The sequence below is a fragment of the Halichoeres trimaculatus genome, unplaced genomic scaffold, assembly GCF_033239565.1.
Source record: "Halichoeres trimaculatus isolate MK-OKI-2021-1 unplaced genomic scaffold, fHalTri1.1 fHalTri1_scaffold_10, whole genome shotgun sequence".
NCBI lineage: Eukaryota > Metazoa > Chordata > Actinopteri > Labriformes > Labridae > Halichoeres > Halichoeres trimaculatus.
The window spans coordinates 31,980,193-31,999,376 of record NW_027437187.1 but is presented as its reverse complement, the minus strand read 5'-3'; the positions used below and the strand labels follow the sequence as shown (position 1 = coordinate 31,999,376).

General features: G+C 40.3%; 1 protein-coding gene across 1 annotated transcript; it reads right to left on the bottom strand.

Moving 5' to 3' along the window:
- Positions 1-993: 993 nt before the first annotated feature.
- Positions 994-18,744, bottom strand: LOC141796635 (cadherin-related family member 5-like). The gene is made up of 15 exons (XM_074677863.1): positions 18,259-18,744; positions 15,019-15,194; positions 14,862-14,921; positions 14,641-14,730; positions 14,427-14,513; positions 12,736-12,837; positions 11,091-11,270; positions 10,786-10,876; positions 10,594-10,691; positions 9,743-9,940; positions 9,449-9,559; positions 7,812-7,878; positions 4,915-5,349; positions 3,599-3,759; positions 994-1,840 (listed from the first exon to the last, which is right to left on the bottom strand). Exons 1-15 carry the CDS (start codon positions 18,347-18,349, stop codon positions 1,268-1,270), a joined length of 2,520 nt encoding a protein of 839 aa, XP_074533964.1. The 5' UTR covers positions 18,350-18,744; the 3' UTR covers positions 994-1,267.
- Positions 18,745-19,184: the final 440 nt, after the last annotated feature.

The window sequence follows — 19,184 nt, the reverse complement described above, 5'->3', positions numbered from 1 at the left end:
ATACAGTGAAGCCTCTCACCAACACTTCTGATGACTCGTGTAATTTAAGACAGTTCAAAGATTGTTTCCATCATAACATTTTACAGTCGTCTGTATCAGCAGGGAGGGTTTATATGAGCTCTGACGGTAACAAGTGTTGATGTTCCTTAAGTTTCGCTCTGTTCATTTCTGGTTCGTCAACCCACCTGAATGCTAATGCTTCGGCTTTGTTTTTGTACACAATGGCCAATAGCTGGTCAAAGATTTTCAGAAGTGGAAGAAACAATGTGGATTAGGATTAAGTTTCCTAAATCTAGTTGGTCATAAAATATGTTACACTTTTGGCCTTTAACTGACCAGGCCTTCATCTTTTCTAGCTAAAGAAAGAAATTAGTACAGAGCTACTTTACTGTTATATCTGAGTAAGAATATCTTTAAATATCTTGAAATATTGCTGTTATTGGTACTAATTCACACTAATGTTTAAACACTTCCAAGCTAATGATATTTTTCACTAACTTCAGGAATCAGCTAAATACCAATTAAAGAGGGGGTATTCTTCCTTCTGATATTTAAAACATGGATATAAAGTAACCATGCTTGTTGTTCATGCTTAACGTGAAGATTTTCAAACCTGTACATATTCATATTTTTTAGAAATCCATGAATCAGTCTGGCCTCCAGAGGTCTGGCCAATCAGAGAGAAGGGGGTTTATGGTGCAGGCAGTGCTTAAAGAGACAGCAGCAAAATCAAAGCTATGAAGACAGCAGCTGAAGTAAAGATTTTTTTAAAACACCAGGAAAAGTACAAAGGCTTAAAAAAAAAAACATCCCATCTTTAAACTGTTGAAACTTAGATGTAAATAATGTTTATTGTGCAAATCCTTTGCTTAAATCAGTCATATAACTCCATTTGATTTTTTTATAGAAGCGCTGCATTTCTTTTAACAGCCCCAAAGGGCCCATGAAAACACTGGTTTGGGACTTTATTTCTTTATTCGCAAGCAATAATCTCGGTGGCTTTAACCTCTTGTTATACATAAAAATACAACTCTGTCTATAATCTCTTTACATCACAACACATGTGATAATCTAAATATTTACACAAAATAAAAAGCTGAAAATAATTATCTTTACTTAAACTCTAACCTTGGAACACAGGAGTGTGTTTACAGAAAACTTCAGACTCATTCTGACTTCCTCTTATCTTTAAAGAGGCGTGTTCAGTCCCAGGTGTGTTTTACGGGACTTCTGATAAATCATTATAAAATTTTATCGCAGTGTACTCTCACAGATCATTAGAAAACATCTCACTGCTGTCTGAGTCCTCTGCTGGATCCCCCATTTTCACCCCGAGTCCACTATCCAGATCTGTGCCATTAAAGGCGACCTTAGGGGCTTTGAACAACCCCGAGTTGTTTTTCTCTTTGCTGCTGGATTCCTGGTCTTCCTCTTCCTCCTCGCTGTCATCCTCTGCTTCCCCTTCTTCCCCCTCGCTGTCCTCCTCCTCTCTGCTGTCTGGGATGATCACCACCTCCTCCTTGGCGTTGGGGTCGATGTCCTCTTTAAACCACACAGACTTGTACCCATCATCACCCATGCGTCGCTCTTTGGTCAGGATTGGTTTCACATCTTTGTCGTCGGTCTTGTCAGAGTCTGCCAGGCTGGCGTCATCTCCCTGGCCTAGAGAAAGTGACGCGTTAGCCTTCTGAATAGCCTCTTCAAGCATGAAGTCCCTGGGGCTCTTCATTTTCTCCCCAGCGAGACCAGCCGAGCCAGGGTCATCTCCATCTTCATCGTTCATGAAGGCGTCGTTGACGAACTGCATGCCGTCTTTGGGGTCGCCTGAACCTTGACCCAGCTGTGGAACAACAAATTCAGGGGGAGACAAAGTTGTAGAATGTTTCGAGTTATTTTTTTTTATTGTGTTACTTTAAATGAACTTTTGTTCTCATAGTTTGCCCTTAAGACAACTATCTCGCCTGATTCATGTCAGTTTTGAAAAATCTTGTTGGCTGTGTTTACATTACATCATTTCAAAATAACCCATTCCTAAGCGCTGAGTATAAACTTTTAGGATTTTTGCACTTGGTTTTGTTATACGGCTTCTCTTAATTATTTAAATGTACAGTAGAGTATATGGGATCCAAAACTGACACTCAAAAGACTAAGAAGAAAAGAGCAGTTGTTGTGTGCAAAATAACCTGGATTAACAGACAAGTTAGATGGCAAAAACTGAACATATAGAGATACTGACCACACACTTGGGTGCTGTTTGTCCTTGAAGGCCACCATAGCTTCACTAATGGGAGGGGGGAGCACATTTCACATTTGAAATGGTATGATACTGATGCCTGGTACCTGGCAATCGGTATCAGTACTCAACGATGCCAAGTTTTTGGTACTTCTGTGTGCATTTCTGCCGTAATTTATGGATGTCAAATTTTTCTCTAATAAAATCTCAAAGTTTTTCAAACGGACATATTTATTTTTCAGTTTGTAAACTTGCAAAGCTGTGTTGATGTCCGGCACGGTAAATGACCTCCTCTTCCTCTCCCCCACAGTCACGAGGATGCGTTCAGGTACCAAAACATGGTGCCGTTTGATTTTAAGTGAATCGATACTACAGAAGAAATTTGGTTGGCGCCAATTAAAGTACCTAATTCAGTACCCAACCCTACACATACACATACAAAACTTAAATCATTCACATCAGTAAAGAATCTGACAGCTAAATATTTGCTAATCTGATGTGTCTGAAACACATTTATTGGTGAGGTGCTTTCAGGATCACAGTCGCAGAAACACTCGTTGGATTTTAAGGGAAACTAGTTGATTATTTGCCTTTGACCGTTATTGTAACAATGACTGTGCATGTCATTTTTTACAATCAAATTTGGTTTTCAAATGTTATAGATGTAGTTCTTGTTTTTACTTACTTAACATGTTAACAGATGTTTGAACTTGCTTTTTGTACTTTCTGCTCCTGTCACAGTGATATATGAACTTTTTTTTTTTTGCACTTATTTAAAAAACAATCACAAAAAAAAAAAAAAAAAAAAAACAGGTTTGAAAAGAAATGAACAAACCTTGCCAAAAGAAGTGATTTTCCTATGAGGCCTTATTTAGGAGGTTATGTATTTTACTTTGAATAATCTAAATTTTTTGGATCAATTTTCTACTCAAGTATCGTGAATTTCCTTCCACAGAAAAATGGAATCATTGAATATTATAATTTTTTAAAGGACCCCCTGATAATAGGTTAAGATGAACAGGATGCTGCTGGGATGTCTGACAAGGACAACATCCACAAGTCAACAAAGTACTTTGCCAGTGAGTCAAATCATAAAAATGGTGTAAAAATGCCATTCTGATAACTCAAGGCACAGATGGTAGCAGCGTGCTAGATTGACAGATAACTGTCCACAAAAAAAAACAGGTCCACTGGTTTCAAAGTCTCTCTACTTGTTTACAGCCGTACAAGGAAATGTTGGCCTACTGCTATAAACATTTAAATATGTGTTGAGACAGTAAAGTGATAGAAACAGTAATCAAAGGTCAGAGACAGGGATGAGCCTGTTCTTCTTGTTAGTTTCCTCTTTCCGAATATTGAACCTACCGTGCTGCGGAACATGCTGGTTTCGTAGATCTTCTTCCAGTCGGATTTCCCCCTCTGAACCTTGAGAGCAAGAACCGTGATGGCGATGATACATATTAACAAAAGGACGCCCAGGGTCGCTCCGAGAGCTGCCATGTCTCCTGGCCCGTAGCCGCTAGACACTGTGGGAAGAGAGATGTGTCAACAAAGAGCAGCCAACACTGAAACCAGATTTTTAGCTTTCAAGAAAGAACAGCTTCTACAAAATAGCCAAAAAAAAAACTATTTTTAAGCTAGATTTGATTGGCTATTTAACTGCCTTCCAAAATGTTTTGCATTCATCAAATATTGAATTTAAAAAGTTGAACAAAAGACAACACCCTGAAAGTCTAAAAATTAAGCTGAGCCAATTCAAAGAACTCATTTGGAGCTAACAGTCATAGCTAGCTAGTGCTAACTTTAGCTAACAGATTAATGTTGACATAACTTTAAGCTAAAACTTGACAATATTAGAGACAAATATTCTAGTTGATAATACACTTTGAAAATATTAACAGTGATAAAAAAATAAGGCTTTAAAATAACCCAAACAGAGACCTAAGTAACATAATACAGTTAAGCTAACCAGTCCGATTAGCTGCTAAGACAAATGTTAGCCAGTAACATCATTATTCATGGTCTCCTACAGATTTCATGAAGTGACTTTATTTTAAAACTTATGATTAGCGGTCACTGACAAGCATGAAGCTAACAATTTTGCGCTGACCAACATCAAAGCTTGCTAGTTGAGGGCTAGAAACAAAAAAGGGAGATTACACTTGAGGAAATCATAATCACAGATAAAAATAAAATAGTTGACACTTAGACTGTCCAGCTAACTGGACAAAATAGTGAGCGTAAAAGCATAATTTAGTCAAATCAAGTAGCTAGCAGTTGATCTTTAAGCACAGACTCATTCAGGTTTGCCAGTTTGTAATCTAAAATGGAAAAGCAAAGCAAATTTGAGGAAATTTAACCCACAACCAGATCAGAACTAAAACCTGAGATATTAGCAAGAAAATCGAAGCTTAGCATTAATTTGGAGCAAATAATCATTTAATCATTGCTGGTTTTCAGACTCGGCTACCGTCAAAGTGTTCCATGATAAGCTCTATGCTAGCTTTGTTAGCTCTGTATGTAAATGATTAAACATTAAAGTAGGTGAGTCCTGAGCTGACTTCACTGTTTTTAACCTGCTTTTATCTCCCACCACAGATGTCCCCATCAACGCGTTGATGTTTGTATCTTTGCCTCACTGCCCTCAACGGAAAAATATGTCACATAGTATCTCATGCTACCTGGGGGAGGTTGGGCTGTGCTGGCTCCCTCAGTGGTCATACTGGGATCAGAGGTGGGCATAGTGGAGAGGGTGATGTCTCCATCTGTGGTGGGGATGGCAGTTGAAACACTGGGATCAGAGGTGGGCATAGTGGAGATGGTGGTGTCTCCATCTGTGGTGGGAACGGCAGATGAGACACTGGGGTCAGAGGTGGGCATAGTGGTAATGGTGGTGTCTCCATCTGTGGTGGGGATGGCAGATGAGACACTGGGATCAGAGGTAGGCATAGTGGAGATGGTGCTGCCTCCATCTGTGGTGGGGATGGCAGTTGAGACACTATCATCAGTGGTCATACTGGGGCTGGAGGTGGGCACAGTGACTCCAGTGGTGGGTTCTTCTGTGAGACCTGTGGTTTCACTGCCTGTAGTAGTCAGAGGTGGACTTGTGGTTGTACCTGGGAGGAGAGCACACTTCTTCATTTTTTCTGTCGGAGGCTGGAGGTGCTCCAAACCAGACAAACTGTTCTTCAAGAAATTTGCACAAGCATGACTCCTGTGTAGACTTTGTGTGTTTGTTTATGAATTTCAGCTTAATTTATTAAAGCATGTGGAGAAATATTTTCATACACAGTGATGGCCAAACTTATTGGAACACTTGGGGTATTAAGGAAGTTTCAGTTGTTTTTCTTCAATTGACCTTTGAAGCACTCATCAAACAAGGGAAATATCATAGACTGTATATAGAGTGGACAGCGTGGCTCCGCCATTTATCATTGTACTGTTTTGAAGCCAAAACACCCCCTCCACAGGCGCCACCATTGCAGCAGTTTGCAGCCAGAGTCTGGGCAGAAGAGACTGTGAGGGATTCTGGGAGATTCTGAGTGGAGCCAGGTGACAAAAATAATATATATATTTTTTCTAATCACTTCTTGACTCTACCTCCGGACATATTTTACAATCACGGAAAGAAATACACCAGCTCGACATCTGTCAATCATTGTTAAACGTTAAGCAAAACCTTGTTTTTATCCTTGTATAACTAATGAAAACGAAACTTTTCAGAAACAAGAGGACCTGAATATAAGACAGCCAAATGATATCTTCAAATCACCACAACAATCGGATGTGATAAACATTTCTATGAGGAGTATCAATTTTTTAAAGTTTGACCACAGCCCATCTGGAATGGCTGGAAAGCTGGATTTTTTAACCTATACTGCAGCCAGCCACCAGGGGGAGCAGTTTTTTTGGAGACCTCACTTCGAGACGAGCAAGCGGACATCTATTTTTTTTTTTTTTTTTTTTTTACAGTCTATGGGAAATATCTACAAATTCATCTTTATGTCATGATGCTCCATATACCTCAGAGTATTGGGAGATTTAGGTCATTTGGTGGACTGGCCCCCTCAAGCCTGGACCTCAACCAGCAAGTTTGGACGTGTCGTAAAATAAAGTGGACAGATCCATTGAATATTAAAGGAAAGTCTTTGTCTTGAGTTGCAGAAGGCATGGGAAATACAATATGTTTACACTATGCCAGCGATATGTACTGGTGCAACTGTTGTAAAAGGTGGACAAACTAAGTAACAGTGGGACTCTCTTCATCTGATATTTGTTGTACTCAGAGCAAACATCTCCATGTGTCATGATCACACTTTTGGAGGCAAAAAAAGGTCAATACTTTCAGGTCAGTCAGGTGTTCTTATAATTTTGGCCACCACTGTATATGAGTAAAAGACTGCAGAAGGAAATTTGTTAATGTATGAGCACCACATCAGCTTCATGCTTTTAAGCAGTAGTGGGTATGTAAACTTACACCACTTCAAGGCCGCACCATTATTACAAGTAAGCAGCTCCAAAAACTGTGCAAAGCATCTAGCAAGAATGGAAGGGAAGATATAACTTTGGTTGTGGTCTTGTTGTTAGAGAGGCCAAAAATACATACTTCAAAAACCTTGTGCTCCTTTGATACCACTCACGATTGTACATTATGAACTGTCAGAAGTCCAGGTTGACAAGAGGAAATGTATAAATGTCCCCAACTTGTAAAACGTCATCACTCATAGTTAATGTAAAATCAGTGCAAACAAGCAACTGATGAATGAGGAACTTGGACGGATTTTAAAAGACACAGGGAACATTGCGTGTTCCCCTTGGTCTCGATTTTTATTTGATTTGTCGGTTTACAGCCACGCATGTGGGACTGTACAACTCCAAGGTAAGTGCGAATCTTTTTACAAGCTGTTCCACTTTGGGTCACTATGGCCTGGTTTCACAAACAAGGTTTATATTAAGCCAGGAGTAGGTCAAAGTCAGACTAGTAAAGCTGGGTCATTTAAATAGCTTGCATGAGCAAAGCTTACATTTGTTTTAGTTAGTCCCAGACTATGAAGTCCTGGAGTAAGCTTCAGTGACAACACCTCAACATGCATCTATTCTCATTAGCCTAAGTGGGAACACAGCCCATTAGCCAAACTGTGATTATAAAAACCTGGAATGGAAGTAAGGGTAGCTTTGCTTAAGGGAATTTTGACACCAAACATGAGTAAAGTCAGAAGAAAGCGCTCAAATAACTTTACTGAGTTTGAAAAAAACATAATTGTTGGAGAATCATGGCCTTAACTTTTCAGATCTGTCTGAACTCATACCAACTTTTGCCTAACAGTGGTTAAAGAAAGTCTTGGCAACTTGGAAAAGTTTCCTGTGTAACAGTTTATCATCAAAATCAGGTCAGACCAACCACGGGACTGAGCTTTTTGATAACTGTGGCACAAATCATGTTGCTTCATTCACACCCTGATTCATCTGGTTGGTTAATGCAAGAAGAAAATTTGATGGGTTAGTAGAAAGCTTTGCGGCAAGAGCAAGAAGAATCTTTGATTGAAGTAGTACAGAGTACAGTATGAAGAAACTCTACCTGATGTCACCTCCACTGACAGCGGAGCCGTAGCCGATTCGTCGTTAGATGTGTCAGTCGCCACCACCTGAAAGAGAGAGGATAAAGTTGAGTGCTTCATAGCTAAGTTTTGTAGTGAGACTGTAAAAGACCCCGAAAATTTTAATTGTTGTTGGCTTTACTTTGAAGGTGCCTTTTGGACTGATGTTTCTTACAAGTTATGTTCTAATAATAGATGGTTTTTATTTTGAAGAGCTGAAAACCTGAAGTACAGTTCAAGGGAGCAGTAGAAACAGCACAAGTAACACAAAAAAGTGAGGGAGGTCCAGTTTTAGGTGCTCAACTCACCAGGTGCCTTGCCTCCATCCTACAAGCATCCAAAGACCCTCAACCAAGCAGAAGAGTATGCCAAGAAGGGCATCAGAAACACTAAGCCCTTGAGAGGTGGTCATCAATTTGGTTCCAAAAGTCCTGCAAGGCTTTTGGAAACCTAAAGGAAACAAGTCTCTAAACATGCCCCTCAGAAGCTGAGCAAGATGGCAGTTGGAGTCACCAAAACTGACTTGGTGGTGTCTCGAAAAGCTACCTGTGAACCCTCTGTCAAGTCAGCTCCTCTTGATTGGTAAAGAATTGTATGGTTTGGTCAACAATGAAAAGGCCCGGTGGCTCTACCCTCCTGATGCTCTGAGGAGCAAACTGAACAGCTCCAGGTGTTGAAAACCATCACTGACATCACCTTAGCTCCTTTAGCCATGTCTGCATAGCATGTGGCCATACTCTGATCTTGTACCTTTGGGTGCCAGGTTAGCACCTCTTACTCTCCCAACTTAGAGTTTAGCTGGATGGAAGGACAGGACATTGTCATCTGTTCTTAGCTTGCACTGCAGCACCAGCACATCTTTCGCCTCCTTCTCCTCAGCTTGTTGGTAACATCTGGCCTAGCACCAGTTAGCACATACATGCTACTGGCTGCTAACAAAGGATCTTCTGTGTAAACAATGTGACCATGATTACACACTGGATTCCCGGACACAAATGGGTACACAAAAAGTGCAGAAAAACAGCTTGGTGTTCATGGCCATCAAATGAGCCATAAAAAAAGGAACAGGCTCCGAATGCTAAGAGAACTAAAAAGAGAAGTAAAATAAAATAGAAAAAGGGACAAGGAAGAAAGAGCAACCATTGAAGCGAAGGTTAGCAATGAAAAAAAAAGATAGCTAATGAATAATTTAGGTCCAAAAGTCACATTTAGTTAGTTTTAACTAACTCTCTTCGCTAATTTCTAGATTAGTAAGAACTTAATCAAGAGATGAGGGTGATTATATTATGGAAGTCATTTTTTAGACTTAAAGGTACATTTTGCTTGCTAAAGCTTGTAGAATATATAATTTTGCACTTGCAAACATGTCTCCCCTCATTGAAACACTTAAATACTATTCTTCTCGTGTTTGATTCTTTGTTGCTCTTTTTCAAACAACAAATGTTTCCATGCAAATCCATGTCACCTGAAGGGTTAGATGGTTTGAAGACAATGGTTGGAGTCTAGTTTTGCTACAATGGTGTAAGACTACAATCAACAGCCTGTGCACCTGTATATTTTGGATGCTGTTCTACTATTAATGAGAAGTAAGAAATCACTATGAGTTTCTCAAACTCACCGTCAGAGACAATGCGCCTTCTGGGAGCTCTTGAGTCATGAATAAATATCCGTTAATAATGGAGAAAGCTTCGCTTCCGGGGATTGAGTAAGTAATGTGGGGATTAAAACCCTGTAGAGACAGAGATGAAAAGTTAAAATGGAACATTTGTGGTTGATTTCCTGTGCCAGTACAAAAGCAGCTTGTGAGAAGTCCTGTTAAACCAATGGGCTCGATTACTGTGCAATGGCTTACTGAAAGCCCTGGCTGACCAGTGAACTCAGAGGTGCACACAGTCTGAAATCAGTATTTTACCCCAGTCGCACTGTAGTCATCATCTGTTGCGAGGATTTGCAAGGGCTCGCCGGTGGAGTCCACTGCTTGGGACCCTACTGAAGTGATCACGGCATCATACTGAGTCTTCTGAAATTCAGGAGGGTGGAGACTCTTCACCTGTACGGCAATGCTGACGGCGGCAGTGGAAAACTGGAAAGTGTTGATCTTTTGAGCTGCCTGGAAGAGAATGGGATGAAAGTTTCAAGCTGAAAAACTGTCCCAGAAACATTTTTTTAGGTTGCAACTTGGACTCAAATGAAACAAAAAGTGTAGACACAAATCAATAACAGCCTCAGGTCTCGTTTACACGACAACATTACATCCAAAAACGATAAAATGCAGTGAAAAAAAATCTGTGTTCACATGGAAACCCTTGGGGACTGAAAACGCTGTAGTAAGCATGCCAGGCCTGTTGGTGGTGCTATAACTGTCATGTACAGTAGCTGGTTTTGGGAGATCTTCACCTGAGTAGAGTTGAGCCGATCATCTGGGGCTTTGGTAAATACTAAGTGCAGAAGTGGAGCAACAGATGCTCATTTTGTATAAAGACAATCAGCAGATTCAGCAGATTGAGTAGCACAAGCACAACACAGTAGTCCATGAAGGTAGTAACAACTGGACTGGACTGAAAATGCTGGCTTAGTGTTTACACTGTGATGGTGTCAGCAACGTTTCAGAAAAATTCCACTTTGGATTTAGCGTTTTAGATCGGCTACTTTTGCGTTTTACCCTAAAACCGTTGTTGTGTAAACGGCCCCTAATACTTGGCAGCAACGAAGAGTATGTGAAGTTGAAGACTCTGAAATCTGGAGTACATATTCAGTCTTTACCAGCACAGTCAGAGTGATCGTCCCTAACACATCAGCGGGCCTTGTCATGGTGATGCCTCCCGTAGTTTCAGAGATAGCGAACAAACCATCAGCATCACCTAAAAATCAAACAGATCAAGCCGCTTTGAAAAGCTGATGATCAGCAGAGAGAAAAACGAACCCTGTTGCAGTTCTTCAAGAGATGTTGCTTACCGCCCAAGAAAGAATACTTTATTTCTTCGTCTATTCCAAGGTCCCCATCGTAGGCGTGGATCGGTCCTGGTTGTAGAGTTAACACACCGTCCTGCAGAGAAGGGCACACTCAGGTTACCATTACATCTTGATTACAGACAACTGGCATCAGAAAAAAAGCTCAAAATAAAAGTCTAGAGGCTCAGGCTCACTTTTTTGTGGCTACTTTTTGTTTTAAAATTCTGGATGATGCTATTGTAGTTTATCTAGAATCAAAACTTTTCATTTCACATTTCTGAGAAACAAAGTGTCAGTGAAAGAGTCACCTCTTGCTCGTTTAGGACGACCTTGCCGGTGTAGCCTTGGCTCTGGCAGACCAGAGCGCCATTGATTTCGTGCTTGGTGCATGGTTCAAACCACGGCGGTCTGTTGTCCACGTCCACAATGTTGATACTGATGGTGGCGGTAGCAGTAAATACAGGATCACCAGGAATCAACCCTGAATCCTTCAAAATCACAACATGGTTATTGTAGTGCCTGGCAGAGACTCCAGACTCTGATACACTTTATTACCAAAAGCATTCGCTCACCCACCCCAAATGATCAGAATCAGGTGTCCTAATGACTTGGCCTGGCCACAGGTGAATAAAATCAAGCACCTAAGCATGCAGAATGTTTTTTCAAACATTCGTGACAGAATGGGCCGCTCTCACGGGCTCAGTGAATTCCAGCGTAGAACTGTCATAGGATCCTAAATATTCCACAGTCAACTGTCAGCTCTATTTTAAGAAAATGGAAGAGTTTGGGAACAACAGCAACTCAGCTATGAAGTGGTAGGCCTTGTAAACTGACAGAGAGGAGTCAGCGGATGCTGAGGTGCACAGTGCAAAGAGGTCGCCAACTTGACTTACACAGTCAATTGCTACAGAGCTCCAAACTTCATGTGGCCTTCAGATTAGCCCAAGTACAGTACGCAGAACGTTTCCTGGGATGGATTTCCATGGCCGAGCAGCTGCATCCAAGCCATACATCACCAAGTGCAATGCAAAGCATCGGATGCAGTGGTGATGCGTTGTCTGGAGTGATGAATCTCCCTTTTCCATCTGGCAATCTGATGGACGAGTCCGGGTTTGGAGGTTGCCAGGAGAACTGTACATTTCGGACTGCATCGTACCAAGTGTGAAATTTGGTGGAGGAGGAATTATGGTGTGGGGTTGTGTCTCAGGAACTGGGCTTGGCCCCTTAGCTCCAGAGAAAGGAACTTTGAATGCTTCAGGATACCAAAACTTTTTGGACAATTCCATGCTCCCAACCTTGTGGGAACAGTTTGGAGCGGGCCCCTTCCTCTTCCACCAGTGCACAAAGCAAGGTCTATAAAGACATGGATGACAGAGTCTGGTGTGGATGAACTTGACTAGCCTGCACAGAGTCCTGACCTGAACCCCGACAGAACACCTTTGGGATTATTTAGAGCGGAGACTGAGAGCCAGGCCTTCTCGGCCAACATCAGTGTGTGACCTCACCAATGCGCTTTTGGAAGAATGGTCAAAATTTCCTATTACCACACTCCTCAACCTTTTGGACAGCCTCCCCAGAAGAGCTGAAGCTGTAATAGCTGCAAAAGGTGGACCAACATCATATTGAACCCTATGGGTTAAGAATGGGATGGCACTTAAGTTTATATGAGTCAAGGCAGGTGAGCGAATACTTTTGGGAATATAATGTATGTGCATGATCCAGTTCCTCCAAGCTGGAGTTTGAGCACATTTTCAACTCCAGCTAATGAAAACAGTGATTTGCACAGTGTGCCACATGTTTTCCTCTTTTTCTTGGTAAAACACTTTGAATAGCATGGTTTGCTCCATTAATAGAACTTCATTTTTGTCCCAACATGATACCTGGCTTTTAGAGAGATGTTACCAAACAGGAAGAGTCAATCAGTGCTTTGAACCAGCATTGTTCAGTACTCACCACAGCCTGCAGCACCAGCTCAATATTTTTGACTTTGTCGTAATCAAGAAGTGCTTGAACAATGAGGTTGGGGCTAGTAGAACTCTCCAGTGTGAATGCAGGCTGCAGAAGTCAAAAAGGATAAGATCAGACTTTGAACAGGAAGTTTTCCTAGAAAGATGATTAATTCAGCGCAAACAGAAAGCCCCCTAAGGGTCCTTTTCACAAAGCAGGTTTAATGAAAACTCTGAGTCTGTTAACTCTGAAATAGGGGAAACTCTGGGTTTTCGGTTTCAGGGAGGGAGGTTAATGAAACCTGAGAAAGAGGGTTAACTCAAGCCTGTTTCACAAAGAGGTGTAGCTAAAACTCTGTGTCTCTTACTCTGGAAACTGAGTCTCTGGATCTAACCTGGTTGGGAGCAGGTTTTTCTCAGTGAACTTGGAGTTATTCTCTGTCTCCGCCCTCTTTCAGAGCCACACGCCATTTCATTTCCTCATTTATTCAGTTAGCAGCGAGTTTTGACGCAGATTTGTTTAGCTGTCTGTCATTAAAAAAAACATTTAAAAAATCAGAGTCAGTAGTTCATCAGGCACAGTAAGTGTTACGGACCTTTTTCACTGACATCCTTTTGTTAACCATCCCGTCCCTTGGATGAAGGTGTAGCATTACTGCGCAGAAAAGTCAGGAGCTGATCATCAGACCGCACATAGATGTACTCACAATTTCAGACAGTACCTTATTGAGCTGTTCCGTTTCACGCCTCAGTCAAACATTTACATTCACAACTTAATCTGCTTTTACCAGTCTTTGTGGTTTTCCCTTTCTTTCTGTTGGTTGAGTAGAAGTGTGTTATTTAAATTGGGCTGAGTTATTTAACAGAACGTGATATTGATGAGAAAACCATTTATGAGTGTGAAAGCAGCATCATTTTTGGGATAAAACCAATGCACAGTCAAACAGCCTCTTAAAATTTACTCCACAATGTGAAGCATGTTAAAAATGAGGTTCCCCCCATGAGATTATGCTAAGGTTTTACCTACTTGAACAAGGTTTTTATATTTCTTTCTTAGCTGCTGCCAAGTGTGCTACAGCCCCACAGGATTGCATCTAAATTAAACAAATTAAACTAATTACTATGCACATATTAATAAGTTTAATTTATTTTATTCAGATTGTCCACGTTATGTTATTGAGATTGCAGGACTACATTTAAACTTACACATTGACCCAAGCAGCAATGTTCTCCCGTGCTGTCTCTCCCTCTTTTGCAGCTGCCGCTGTATTGCTCTCTTTTTTTTTTTTTCTGAAAACATGCTTGGACTCTTCATACGAGTGTGATAAAACTTCTAGTTGAATTGGGGTGAAAAACACGTCCTTTCTCCTCTCTTTTGCCATGGTGTATCATTGAATCTAGGCTCCGTTGATGTTGGCTTTTTATGGTTGGGCTGCACACGCTTAACTCCAGGTGAAACTACTCTGAGTTGATTAAACTCACTCAAATTCGCTGTTCTGAAACCGAAAACTCTGAGTTTTCTATCTCAAAGTAGATCACTTCAGCGTTCAGAAACAGACTCAGAACCGCTTTTTGAAACAGACCCCTGATATACAGAGGCGAACTGTTCCACAGCGTGGGAGCAACCACTGCGACATCTCTGTCATCGCTTGTTTCTGAACCAATGGATCTGAAGAAATGATGAATGTGAGGTCTTACATGAGTGGTTGTCAGTGTGTAGCTAGGCCGCGTGCCGTCTAAATCTGTTGCCTCAAATGGGCCCAGTTTGGAGCCAATAGGAGACATCTGAAAAACAAAACAAAAGAGACAAAACAAATACATAACAGTATCAATCACCTGATATGCGCAACAAACATAAAAAAAACCTGCAGTGACAATCATCAGTAAGTTATTTTAAAGGAGACTCTCTCACCTCAGGGAGATTTCTATTGAAGGTTGTCGAGGGGAATTTTGGGGCGTTATCATTTACATTCAAACATCTTATGAAGATATCAAAGTTAGTCTGGAAAAAAAGAAACACAATAAATAATTATCCATCCCCTTATTCTGTCCACCTCACTTCACTGTTTATCTCATGACCAAAGCACTTCACTGATCTCATATTAACATTTGAATTTATACAGATGGCTTTACCTCAGCACCGTCAGAGCTGGTGCAGATAATCTTTAGTGAAGTATATTCTGGATCCCCATTCTGAAAAACAAACACACAACAACAAAGCTCAGAAATCAGGTTCCTGATCAGAAGTATGTATATGACTAAATTCAGGTTAGGTCTAATTTCCAGTTACTTCACGGTCAAAGATTTTGTTGGCTTTCAGCTGGTTTCCCTCCAGTATAAATCCGTCAGGTGGTGGAGGGTTTCTTGGGAAAGAGAGGGTCACACCGTCTTGGATAGTTAAAGTAGCAATCACTAAACCAACTGCATTGTTTTCCTCAAATGTTTCGTCAGTAGGTCCAGAGCACACTGTGGAGAGAAGCGTCAGAGTTGAAGAGACTGCGTTCTTTTTTATCGAATCAGATCTAAGATCTGGTACCGTCAAAGTCAGGTTGAGCTGGCACTTTAATATGTCAATCTCCACACACTACCTTAGCTTCACTGCAAATGTTTGACTCAGTTTCCCATAATGCATTGGGAATAGTTTCTGTTTGAGGATTTCGCTCATGTCACTGTGTCTTGTTTGAAAAGTAGGTTTGTCTTCCTCACACAGAAAAACAGAGTAAATCTTCATAAGACTATATGACATGATCCATGCTCTGAAATGACTCCTAAAGCCGTCATCAGCTGTAACCTGTTTGATACTCCTCGTGATGTTTTTGTCCCCTCATCCTGGTCTGAGCTACAGGGTCCCATAAAACAGGATTATTTTATAAGTTTGAAAGACTTCAAATGGAGGATTAAGGATTAACTGTGCTATGTGAAGCTGCTATGCCGCTGTCTTGGCCAGGTTCTTTTGTAGAAGAGATTTTGTATCTTGGTCGGAATATTCTTGGGCCTCAAAATATCTCATCAGAAACCAGAGACTGTGTCCACGCTGCATAGAGTCAATCCATCAAACACGACTGATTAAAGTAACAACTTTATATCACAGATCACAGGCCAAGCTAAGGCCACCTGTGATCAGGTAGAGTTTGACCCCTTGGCACAGGGCCGGGATGAGATAACAGGTGAGCTCTCCACCCTGAGAGTGAGGTCAGAGGAGAATATCTGATGAGATAAACTGATGTATTGCTGTGTCAATACGGACAGATGAAGTACCAGAGGCGGTCCCAGATGGTCAGTTTTTGGTGTGCGTCTCTTCAAATCCAGATGAGCTTCTTCTACTCTTGGAGGGTCAGAAGTGAATTTTGCATCATGGGGACAGATTTAGAGATTGACTCTGTAGATCTGAATGTATGCAAAGACCTAAATCATGTGTTATCTACCTTGTGAGTTATAAGAAAGTGTTGGGTACAGGGATGGGTAACTTTCACATTTGAAACGATACCAATGCGCGGTACCTTGCAATTAGTATTGGTACTCAACAGTACCAATTTATTTTTTGTCGTGGAAAAAATATCAATTAAAAAAGAATGTTTTTTCCAATGTAACGTATTTATTCTTCAATATATAACCTTGCAATGCTGTGTTCATGTCCAGCATGGAAAATCTCCTATTCCTCCACTCCCTCACAGTCACAAGGATACATTTAGGTACCTAAACATGGTACCTTTTGATTTTACATGAATCCGTACCCGGTACTTTTGACTGACTTTGGTCAGTGCCCAATTCGGTACCCATCCCTAGTTGGTTATTACGTTTGAATGACTGCAGGTAACGTCATGCAAATAAAGTAAATAAGGGGTTCAGCTTTTATTCCTTACTGCTTGAATTAATTAACAATAATTAAAATAGATCGTTTTTATGTGTTTTTGCATTCTCACAGATGTTAAATTGAGTGGAGATTAAAAATTTGAGTAAAGTACACACATTGGTTATAACTATAACTATATATATATATATATATATATATATATATATATATATATATATATATATATATATATATATATATATATATATATATATATATATGAAGTCACCCACTAACTAATTTATTGTGATATAGTGGATCTGATGCAACCTTTGGTATTGGTAGATCACGAATCAATAGGTTATAATGAGATACAAAGGTCATTTCAGCTGCATCAAGACCTGACAGGGTATGTCACAAATTTGCTACAACAGGCATCAAGGGGTTAAGTTCCCACAGCCCAATGTTCCCACATTGTCCTACAGGACATTTTCAAAATTAAGTTTTGTGTTCCCACGTTTCCTGTTAAAGTAAATTCAATCCTCCCACAAGAGTTTTGGGGAGCACCTTACAGTAAAGGAGAGAATAAATTCGATTTTTTTTTAAGATCATCAGCAGCAATCATCACAAACACAATCATTACAAGAAACAATAAAACAGGCTGACTAAGAAGGGTTTTGGCTGAGGCAGGGCGTATTCATACTGAACCCTTGTTTTCAAGGGTTTTTCATTAAGTCTAACAAAACAAGGGTTCAGCATGCATTTTGGAAAAAAAAAAAAAAAGTAAAAATGTTCAAACAATGGGAACATAAGGCCTAACATTGAAAAAAAAAATCATAGAAATTTGGCAACTGTGGGAAGATAAGGCCTGATTTGAAACTAAATAAATAAATAAATAAATAAATAAATAAATAAATAAATAAATAAAACTCTTGGAAATGTGGGAACTGTGTGAACATAAATAAATAAATAAATAAATAAATAAATAAATAAATACAATCTTAGAAATGTGGGATCTGTGGGAACATTGGGCCTAAGTTTGACTAAAAAAAACAAAACAAAAAAAAAAAACAAAAAGAAAAAAAAAACCCATAGAAAAAATGGAACATCCACCTACATGTAAAAAAGGATACCCACATTCTGGAGGTTCCTGTTTATTCGAGTAAATCCATGAGAGGAACCCCAAAGGTGAGACTGGAGATTTTGACTGAGGGGGCAGGTATTATTACGATCACTCAACTTGTGATGTCACAAGTTGAGCAGATTCTCTTTCGGACTGTGTTTTCAGAGCTGAAGCACAAACAAAGGACTGGGTTGACTGAATTCACATTTAGTGGGTTTGTGAATACCAAGAAAATGGGGAAATTACTGGGAAATGGGTGTTTTTCTTTCCTCAGAAATGTCTCCATTAAATATAAATCTCATATACCTGACTAAACACCTGTGAGCGAAGGTCAAGCAAGCTAAGCTACGGCTGGGAGAATGTTCAGAGCTGTTGAGCTGGTCTAATATAACAGAAATAATCAAAGAAACTGCTCCCTTTGTCTATTTAAGATTACCATCTCCACATATCCCATCTTTGATCTCAACATACAATCTGTTTCATGACTTTCTGTCCTCTTTCCTTTCAGGTCTTTTCAAAATACCTGGACTTCATTTGAGGACATGAACAAACCAGCACGCCATTCTCGAGCACAGTGACACCTTCAGTTACATAAAACAGGATTCAGTACTTACGCTGGCTGACCGAAGCAGATGTTTGAAGCAGAATCAGGAATAAAAGGCTGAGACACATCCTCACAGTGGAGTGTGGATAAATCCCCTCCATGTCTCCGTCTCTCCTGTGGGCACTGATACTCCTCTGTCTCTGTCCTCTGCTTATCTGCTCGGCTTTATGGCTGCTGTGGACTTTTCCCCGTCATAAAAACATATAAGAGCACATCAACCTCTATTTACTGGGAAGTCATGTCAGATCTTTTTCATTTCCAACCATTTAACTTTACTTGAGTTGAAGCACACAGAGTTACATGATTTCAGAAATGTCAAAAGAAACACATGTTAAGGTTAAAACAGCTTAGACTGACTCCTCAATCATCTCCACCTACATAAACAAAACTAACACAGGTAGCACTTTCATGAACAGAAATGTTCAGATCATCAGTGAATCACAGGGAAGGTGTTTATGATTAATCCTCAGGGCGTAGTTTGAAATTTGTTATCAAGCCTCAGTCTAAAGGAATGTTCAGGCTTCTGATTGTATATTCTTACTCTGATTAATGAAGGAGTGGCTCTCTGTGGCCCTAACACAAGAAACCTGTCCCCGTCTCAACCCCAAATCCCACACAGCCTCAAATCTGTACCCCTGACTTGTCACTCACTAAGATGTTTGGAGCATGAATAAAATGGAAAATGCAACAAAGAAGATCCTGAACTAAGGAGCATCTAAAAAAATGGGACGTTTCACTTTTCAACTCCAGTAAGTCTAATCACTTCTTGACTCTCCTTCCCGACATATTTTACAATCCCCCAAAAAAATACACGAGAACGGCAGCTGTCAATCATCATTAAATGTTACATAAAGCCTCGTTTTTAACCACATAAAACTAATGAAAACAAAACTTTTCATAAAAAAGAGGACTTGAATACAAGGCAGCCAAATAATA

Excerpts from the sequence above, each read along its gene's own strand:
- LOC141796635 (XM_074677863.1), bottom strand. The coding sequence starts at position 18,349 with ATGGAGGGGATTTATCCACACTCCACTGTGAGGATGTGTCTCAGCCTT. Across the intron at positions 15,195-18,258 it reads ATCTGCTTCGGTCAGCCAGC|TGTGCTCTGGACCTACTGAC; the intron begins GTAAGTACTGAA and ends TTCTCTCCACAG. Across the intron at positions 14,731-14,861 it reads CCAGCTCTGACGGTGCTGAG|ACTAACTTTGATATCTTCAT; the intron begins GTAAAGCCATCT and ends CTTTTTTTCCAG.